This window comes from Stigmatopora nigra, chromosome 1 (genome assembly GCF_051989575.1).
Source record: "Stigmatopora nigra isolate UIUO_SnigA chromosome 1, RoL_Snig_1.1, whole genome shotgun sequence".
In the NCBI taxonomy this organism is placed as follows: domain Eukaryota; kingdom Metazoa; phylum Chordata; class Actinopteri; order Syngnathiformes; family Syngnathidae; genus Stigmatopora; species Stigmatopora nigra.
In genome coordinates, this window is record NC_135508.1 from 19050906 (window position 1) to 19060735 (window position 9830).

General features: G+C 41.4%; 1 protein-coding gene and 1 long non-coding RNA gene across 2 annotated transcripts; one reads left to right on the top strand and one right to left on the bottom strand.

The window, feature by feature from the left end:
• Positions 1-1932: 1932 nt before the first annotated feature.
• On the bottom strand, positions 1933-3102 carry LOC144203205 (uncharacterized). The gene is made up of 2 exons (XR_013327625.1): positions 2482-3102; positions 1933-2408 (listed from the first exon to the last, which is right to left on the bottom strand). It is a non-coding gene; the product is annotated as an uncharacterized LOC144203205 (long non-coding RNA).
• Positions 3103-5743: 2641 nt separating this feature from the next.
• hoxc11a (homeobox C11a) lies at positions 5744-8417 on the top strand. The gene is made up of 2 exons (XM_077719590.1): positions 5744-6706; positions 7853-8417. Exons 1-2 carry the CDS (start codon positions 5860-5862, stop codon positions 8083-8085), a joined length of 1080 nt encoding a protein of 359 aa, XP_077575716.1. The 5' UTR covers positions 5744-5859; the 3' UTR covers positions 8086-8417.
• The last annotated feature ends 1413 nt before the right edge of the window (positions 8418-9830 follow it).

The following is a 9830-nucleotide window of genomic DNA, read 5'->3' on the forward strand; positions in this document are numbered from 1 at the left end:
GAAAATGTGCGATATTTTTCTTTGTAAATGTGTCAACTTTTCACGCGTGCAAAAAAACTTTTCTCCCCAATTTATCTAAAGGCTTTCCACTGATGTCTCAACACTCCTCTTTAACTTGAACTTGTGTAACATAACTTGACGTGCATGTGTCACTTTGCTAACTATTTTGTTTTTCCTGCTCGCACGCCTTTCTTTTTTCTTCCTCCACAGCAATCACGTCATTTCCTAAATATACGCTTAGCGATCACTGCTATACTTTTTTCTCTCCTCTTGCGTGATTGTGTCCAAATTGTCAGTATTTTAGCCTTCCAGCAATAAAAGAAAAACCCTGAAAAGAAAACAGCGCTGACTGCGGGGGAACCTTGAGACATCCGATTGTAAAAGCTTTTGCGGGACTTGAACAATGGCAAGGCCGTTGCATGCTCACGACTAAGTTTGACTTTGAGACTGACCAAATGTGTTTATGGTGGCCTGTCTCTGCGTCTCAAAGGTCAGTGAGCTTCACGGTGCCCTTCGCAGAGAACTTGTGTCACATGGGACCAGAGCACCCCCAATTCCCCCCTACCCCCTCTCCTGATTCCAATACTCTTTATGGCGAGAGGGAAAAAAACTGCAAGAAAAATACAACACACTGTTGTTCTTGCCCAGCTGTGTGTGCGTGCGTGTAGGTACGTGTGTGTGTATGCTAGTGTGTATGCTAGTGTGTGTGTATGCTAGCGTGTGTGAGAGTCTATACGTGTGCACAGCTTAAATTGTCCTGAAAAGAAAGCAGTTCATCTCACTTGTCTCCTTTCCAAACTGTCATCTATTGATTTGGACATTATGTTAGATGACTTGTCTCTATATTGCCGAGATGTGCTCTCTAATTCTTACTTTTTTTTAATGTCCGTTTCATTGCGGCCTCGTACACTACCTGTCAGAAAAGCGAGTCTCTATAATAAACTCAAAAACAACTTTCAAATTGATCCAAATTGGGATTTAAGAAGGATTGACCAATCGATTTCATACAGGTCTCTTTTTATATTAAGACAAGCACTGTTACATTTTTTAAAAAAAAAACTAGCAATCAATATGCATCAATTTTAAACGTTTGGAAAATTATAAATTGAAGTTAAACGACTAGGCAAAGAGCAATAAATACGTTGTGAATGTCTTTTACATATGTATCACACGCGAAACGAATTTACCAGACAATACTTTATGCACTATTTAAGGTATATTTTTGTCAAGCAAATTTATCAAGCATGCAGCTAAATAATCCTAACTATATATTCTGTTAAAAAGTTAATAAAAGCAGGAACATTTAAAAATACATCTATATATTGGCACATCCTTAAAAAATACTCACTTATATTTTTATTAAATAAACTAAACTTAATATTACAGTTGTTAGTAAAATTCAACAAATGGAGCAGTTGTAGTAATTCTGAAAAAATGTCTTATGTGAGCTATTTAAATAGTCATTATTTATCATTAACTCGTATGTCAATAATATAAATGCCAAGTTTATAGGTGTTCTCTTTTATTATTTTTAAATAAATATTTCAATATGTATATCTGTGTGAGAGTGGGGGTAAAAACTTGTTAAATCTATTTGCACATCTTTAGATACTTCATCTTTTTGTCTGTGTCGTTGGCAACAATTGAGCCGAATGAAATTCCATCGCATTCAGAGGAATTTAATATTGAACGTGAAAGTAAGAATATACATAAATCAACTAATTGGAAAAGGTGTGGGTGCAAGAGTTACTCATCCTTCACGTTGGCGAATTTGAAATTTGGATAAGTTAATGCTCAAGAAATAAATCACGTTAACTTTTTTTTATTCTAATATTTAGACGCCATGTGGATAACCCCTGAAAATGTTTTGTTTAAATCTATATTTGAAAACGAAGTTCGTCCACTGTCCTCCTTCAAAAATGCTACGACCTATGAATTTTAAACATTTAATTACAAGTTCACTAGCATAGTTAGTCAAAATTGTTTATATATCATTATCCGTGACCTTTACATTCATTTGGACAATTAGCTGTAGCTTTAAAAAAAACACCAGCTTTAAAGTACAATGCGATTTAGCGTCAGACAAGTCTTTCCTTAATGCCTATAATTCAAAATGAACCTAATGAACAGCAATATTTGCTCCTTGAAATTGTGTTTAAAAGAACATTTCAATGGACACCCCCCAAAAATAAAATAAAAATTCCACAAACTTGGCGTTCTTACACGTGACGAGCAATAATATCATCCTTCATCATAATAAAAATAAATAATAAAAAAGTAACCAGGTGATTATGCAAGCTTTATGGTAGAGATACCCTGCCCCCCTTCCTCATCACCCGTCCCTTATCTTTTGGACTTGTGTCGTCTGCGCCACTGAGGATTCACGCGTGCTGCATTCACGGGGTGCTCTGTAAAAAAGCAAACAAGGCTCTTCAGTGTGGCTTCAAAGTGCTCGCAGCCGGGTTTAACTGGCCGACTTACATCCAATTAAACTTATCTAGGCCATGAGGGGACAGTAACGTGATTACACGGGCTTTCCCCATGCAACAGAGAGCCCGGCCCACAGAGTGCAGCCATTGTGTGCACGGGCTTGTTCTCCTTTTGACAGACTTTCAGAGGCAGTCTCAAATGCAGCTTTATATTTCATCGAGTGTGGGGGGCTGGCAGTACATATCGCGTGTACATTCCACGCATGCAGCCGTCCTTGAAAGTAGCGCTGAGTTGGTTGACGACGCCGTGTCGACTCGCTCGCTTTTTTTTCAGCCAAAAGCTTGCTACTCATCTCGCTCCAAAGTCGGACATTTTTTTGTGTGTGCAAAAGGCAGCAAGCGTCAGTCAGTCAGTCAGGCTGTCCAGGGTCCTACTGCGAGCGGAATATCAACTGCTGGGAGTCAGCCATGCGAGGAAATAAACACATGATAAAGCTCATTCTTTGGTAATCTGCTGCGCGGCGATGGGCAGCCTTAAAACCCCCACTAGACAAATATTTCCCAGTGATGGACGTTTGCTGCTTGCATTTTGACACATTATGACAAACGCCCCGATGTAAATGCTGCGAAGGGCCCATTGGCCGTGCGGGCTTTAAACGCTTTCTGTCGTGCTGGGAAGTCATCTCAAGTGCTTTCGACACATTGCAACTTACAGTCAAATATATTTTCTTCTTCTTTTTTTAATGCATTTATTAGCATACGAGGTATATTCATAAATAGGTGCATCCCAAAAATCAAGTGGCTTTAAATTAACTTAATATTGCAACGGTCTAATGATGAACTTGTACTACTAGACAATGATTTGGAGCTAAACAAAATTAAATACGTGCTTAGATGTGAATTATTTCGTGTTGTAACATTATGCGCAAATTTAAATTTAGAAATTTGTAAATGCAAATCATAAATATTCAAATTATTGATATCAGTCTGACCACCTAATCTGGTAAGATGTTTGTTCCAAAATCATTTTCCGAGTCAACTGTTTTCTTTCATAACTTTCACAACAAAATAAGATTAATCCTTACTTTCCCTTTTGTGTGCATATTCAAATGAAGAAAAAAAATAATTCCTCAATACTGTAGATAGAATTGAACCCCTATAAATAGCCATATTATTCGTTAACTGTCAAAATCTTTGTTTTAAGTAAACGTCCTTATTTAAGAGATAGTATCAGCAAAACGGGGAAGGGGTCGCTTTGAATTGCACCACATTATAGGGTGAATAGTAGCACTAGCTGTGAGTGTTTAGTTGAGATGTGCGTCGAATATCTTGTTATTTGACATCCAAATTCCCCTCATTCTCAGCCTTTATGGTTTTGTTAGAACAAAAGGATTTAGTGTTACTACAGCCATTGGCCAGTTTTATGGTGGACGTATTGAGGCGATTTTTAGTGGTCAAATTCAAGTGCTGTGTCTGGACAGCTGTCTGCTTTCTTTGTACTTGGATGCATCATGTGAGACCACCTTTTGTCAGTAATGGTAGTAAACAAGCTAATGCCATTGCCACGTTTTTTCTTCGTCTTCTTCTTCCAAACATGCAGTTATGCTGACTAAACCCCACTGTGTAGACTGTGTTGTTTTACGCAAAAGTACATGTTTCGTGATATCAGAATATTGGGCAATAATTCAAAAGTCTACTGTAGGATTTAGGAAGTGTCCAATAATCATAAACAATGGACCATTATATTAATCCCACCGTGTGATTGTATCTGTTAGTCTATAAAGAGTCAAAGACGGCCCTCAGCAGTACAATTAAAAGTTTACAGCGAGGCAGGAAAGAACAAACAAACGCATCTTTTCAAACCACTCGTTAATTTATTTTCAAAAACATAACAAGAAAACAAGCACGCCCCCCGCTGCTTAATGTCGACATTCTGCTGCAAAAATAAAAGAATAAAATAAAACATGATCACATACGCATCAGATGGGATTTATTTACTTTAACAGGCAAATGTCGAAATCACAAATAGTGTTTTATCCCCAAAGTGCTCATGACGACGTCAAAAAGACATTTAGACCATGCGAGTGATTACACATTCTTTCCTTGGCATCATATTTTCATACTAAAAGTGTCACGACTTTTGACTGCATTTGCTCTTACCTGTAAATAATACAATTAGCAGGCGCAATAATAATGCTGAAATTCAAGAAAAAAAATAAAAAAAGAAGAAAAAAAAAGATCAAATCTGACGCCACTTCGAATTGCTGTTTGCGTGAGGAGACATGGTGTGCTTCACTGTTCGTACTTTTTGCAACGACTTTTGTGTTTCCCCTTCGGATTCAAAGGCAAACCACATCTGAATCCATTGTGCTGAAAACACATTTGTGCACAGGAAAAAAAAACATTATTTGTGTTTAACAGCACATTCGGTATATTGCGGGAAACCAACAAAATGTAGAATCCCTGTAAAAAAAAAAAAATAAGGCGTGTGGGGGGGATATGCTGAGAATGCTGCCACCTGCATGTGTTGAATAATACTTGAAGTGCAACAGGCTCGTGACCGAAATAAAATGAAAATCAAAACACGTCAGTCAGGAAGACATTGACAGGTCAGCGTCAGTGTCCTTATTCGTGTTCACCATTTCCACGGGACGGCACCACCCACCTGCATGGAAAAAAAAGGGGAATATCAATGAGAAAAAAAGTTATCGAGCAGGACTTAGGATATTTATTATGGTATGGAATTGTTTTTGGACTACTTGGCCACTCTGACATGCTTACAGTCACTTTCCAACGGCATATTTTATGTTAGTGTGTGTAAATGTCAATGTCAATAATGCTGTGGATAAAATGTAATGTGAATGAAATGTTACATGAGATGACCGTAGTCCTTCTATGTAATAATAAAAAATAATATAATAAATGATACTACTACTAATAATAGTAATAATAATAATGGTGCCTTACCTGTAAAACTCCGTGTTAATGTGCTTATGTCTTTTCCAAAGACAAGCAGCGAGTCTTTGTGCGTAATATGAACACAAATCATACATGTGTGGGTCCTGATTTTGGTGGTTGTGTATGAAAATGATTCGTTTGAACCCCCCACCACTCCAACCTACCCCACCCCCCTCTCTCACACGCACATAGGCACGCAGAGACGCACTTACATACACATACACACACACAGACAGAAACGCACACACATACGCACGCGCACACACACGCATACACACCCCAACCCCCTGGATGTAACAACCCCAACCACTCCTACACATGCAACTCTTCCAAATTGATATATGACAATATCTACTTTCGATCACGTGTCCGCCAGGCGACTTAGACGGATTGCGCGTCATCTCGCCTTCCCCAAATTTTCTCTAGTGCTGCAGCTCGTATCCAAAACATCTTTATCGACGGAGCGCGAAAGATGTTTAACTCTGTGAACCTGGGCAACTTCTGCTCCCAGACGCGCAAGGACCGGACATCCGAATTTGGGGACAGGACGGGCTGCGCGTCCAATCTCTACCTCCCCAGCTGCACGTACTACGTGCCCGAGTTCTCCGCCGTGTCGTCCTTCCTTCCACAGGCCCCGTCCCGTCAGATCAGCTACCCGTACTCCACCAACCTCTCCCAAGTACAGCCGGTCCGGGAAGTGTCCTACGGCTTGGACCCGGCTAGCAAATGGCACCACCGGAGCAATTACGCGTCTTGCTACTCGACGGGAGATGAGCTGGTGCATAGAGACTGCCTTCCGCCTTCCACCATGACAGAAATGCTCATGAAGAACGAGAGCGCCTATAGCCACCACCACGCACATCACCACCACCACCACCACCCGGGCTCTAATCACCCCTCGGCCGGCTTCTACTCCGGCGTTCACGGCAAGAACAGCGTCCTTCCGCAGGGCTTCGATCGCTTCTTCGAGACGGCGTACTGCAGCGGTACAGACAATCAGACGGACACTTGTTTACAAAAAGCCGAGGGGGGGAAGTTACAGAGCGGCGGTGGCGGTGGTGGTGGCGGCGGCGGCGGCGGCGGTGGTGGTGGTGGTGTCGTCGTTGCGGCTGGAGACCCCCAGCAACAGCAACAGCAACAGCAACAGCAGCAACAGCAGCAGCAGTCGGGCTCCGCAGCGTCGGAGCAGGACAAAGAACCGGAAGACGACGACGCCGACGCTGACGCTGACGCCGAGGACGAGCACGCCAACTCGGGATCCTGCACGTCGTCCTCCGCGGCCACCAAGGAAGGCGCCGGCATCAAGAGCAGCCACTCCAGTAGGTATACTAGCTGTAAAATGGGGGAAGAGGTTAAGGGGGCTAGCCCGCTGTTTTGTCGCTCTCATTTTATGTGGACTTTTATAAGCATTCAAAAGGATTTTATTATAACCCCACAAAAGCTCTTTCTCGCAATGAGAAGAATTTTTACGACGCTCGAGCGCTTCAAAAAAATGTTATACACACTTCGTGCTGGGCTAGTCTGTGATTTTGATTTTTTATTAAGAGGCTTCCACTATTGTGACAAATGGTCACTTTGATCGTGAACTTGCATTGGGCGTTTTTAAAGGGATTTTCTTTTCTTTTCTTTCTCGCTTCTTGTCGTGTGCCCACCACCGAACGTGTGTAAAAGCCAATTGGGCAGAACATTGCTGTTGGCGTCTGCTGAAAAGTCTTTTTAAAAAACACTGCATGGCTTTTGGCCGCCCATGCGTGTCCATGCTGCGCACACATGCATGAGTTCTGATCCAACAGAACCATCTTGCTCCGTGGCAGTTTTATAGGAGGAAATGGGGATTAGTTGCCTTGATAAAAATCGCTCTTTACAGGTTAACACAAGAGTAAATTAAACACGACTATACTCTTCTTCTATTCTTTTATGATGACCCCCCTCCCCAACAACAACAACAACAACAGCAGCAACATCAAGCTGTGGCCTTGTTGCTTGCTCACTGTCTCATTTGAAGTGTTTACCACACCTCAAAAATGTATTCAATGTTCCCCAGTCAGCTCTTTCATTAACCAAAAAATATATAGGTCCACAGAGGAGTGCAAAGGCCATCACAAATGTGGCCAAATGAATTTCAGCACGAGTGCCAAGAGTGTGTAAATTGTAAGTTGGGCTCCAGAGGAATGTGAGGGCACATCATGCAGCGAAATACTTTTTTCTTGTCGTCAATTCAGGACAGATAAACACGTGCTTAGCTCCTGTCAATTGCTCTTATTTCCTCAAAACAGTTGAGATATTTATTATTCGACCTTTTTTTCTGGTTCATTACAGCGCATCAGCACTGTCACTCAAACTCGTTTTATAGAAAAGTGTGTGTACGCGTGTGTATCTAGTAATCCTATATGCCATATTGTCATGTTCTGTTTAATTTTCCGTTTCTACACCATTTCCAAAATTAACTTGTCCTTTTTTTGCAGGCACTCCCCGCACACGGAAGAAAAGATGTCCCTATTCCAAGTTCCAAATTCGAGAACTGGAGCGAGAGTTTTTCTTTAATGTTTATATTAACAAGGAGAAACGTTTGCAACTTTCCCGCATGTTAAACCTCACCGACCGCCAAGTGAAAATTTGGTTTCAAAATAGACGAATGAAAGAAAAGAAGCTGAGTAGGGATCGCCTGCAGTATTTCTCCGGGAATCCCTTGTTGTGAGCACCCGGCAAACAACGTCACAATCTCGGTCAGTGCATGCGGAGAGGCCCGTGTGCGTTTCCGCAAACGTCAAACAATTGTAAAGTGGGCTTCAAAGGCACCCTCTTACGAGGGGAGCCCACGCTGTATCACCAACAGTGCAATGTGGACTTTATTTTTTTAAAGGCCTGCATGAGGTTAAAACTAAAAAACAAAAGAGAAAAAGAAAAAAAAGAAAGAAAAAAAAACAATTTGCCATTTTCTTATAACGTGCGGGTGGCGGTGTATTTCTAGCTGGTTCTCAGAAAAAGGCCTATAATAATTAAAAAAAAATCACCTATGCTGTTCTTGAATATGTCTCATTTATGTTTATTCCAAATGTCCACGTAGACTTATTTGTTTTAAAGATGTAATAGTTTGTTTGAATCGCTTTTGAGTGGGCAACTCTTTCATGCATCTGGTCCATGTATATAGCATATCATAGTTATTTCTCGGCCAGAGTGTATATATATATAAGCCTAATATTTTCAAGCTGCAATGACAAATGTGACGTCCAATCTGTGAAATTATACACGCACAAACACGTACGCACACACATGCACACACACACACACACACACACACACACACACACACACACACACACACACACACACACACACACACACACACACACACACACACACATTCACACGCACACGTACACACACACTCACGCACACACACACACACTTGTAAATACGGTTTAAAGTCTCCATCTCCCTGCTGCTATTCTCACTACACTGCCCCGTTGTCCTTTAACAGCTTTAACACAATACTCGTTAAATTATTTGGTGCTTTGGATTCCACAGATGGGGCGGAGGACACTGTCGACTTGTGTATCATTAATATAATAAATAAAATCAAAGCATATAGGCAAAATATGGCGACTTTTTTGTGCTTCTTGTGCCTTCGTTTGTAGAGTGTGTTTGAAAAAAAAAAGTATTTGAATGTTTACAACACCCGAATGAGCTGCATTCATAAGATCGCAACACACGAACGTCTTTGAGTGCTCGCCGTGTGTGCGCGAGTTTTTCGGCTATTTTGGAAGTCGGGCTTTAAAGGAGCAAAGCTGCTTTCAAGCAAAACTGGAGAGAGACACAGAGTGCAATGATAACCTCTTTTAGTGCCCACTAAATGGAATCCCACTCTTGTTGTCCAGTCTAGACACCGCCATAAAGACAGAGGCACTAAATGGCTATTTTTTTCTCTTAATTGCACCTTCTGTTCTGGCCGAAAAAAAGGCGTTCTTTTCCGCAGTAAATAGTAAACATGCAAGGCTGCGAGTCCGAAGGGAGGGTGGGGGCACATTTGCCGAGAGCTTTCAACATGAACTCGGACTGTGCATGTCCGCACAGCCGCAAAACACCTTCATTTTAGTGGGGAAGTGACCAGCGGAAAACCAATCTTACCACAATATGCTACCATATCCTTTACATTTCCGAAATGTTTGTTTAAGTATCACGTGTTTAAGAAAAAATATCATTTATCCTCTTATGGCTTATGAATATTTTTCTTGTACACCCTAACATATTTTATAATGAAATCTATCTTTGAACTTCAATAATGTCAAGGCCTTCACCTTTAACCCGCTGCAATAAAGTGGAATCAAGACCCCTCCTCCCCTACCCGAACCCTAACCCAGACACACACTCATACACACGGCCCGGATGTGTGTGTGTGTATATGTGTGTGAGGGTGGGGGGTGCAATGAGAATGAGTGGGAA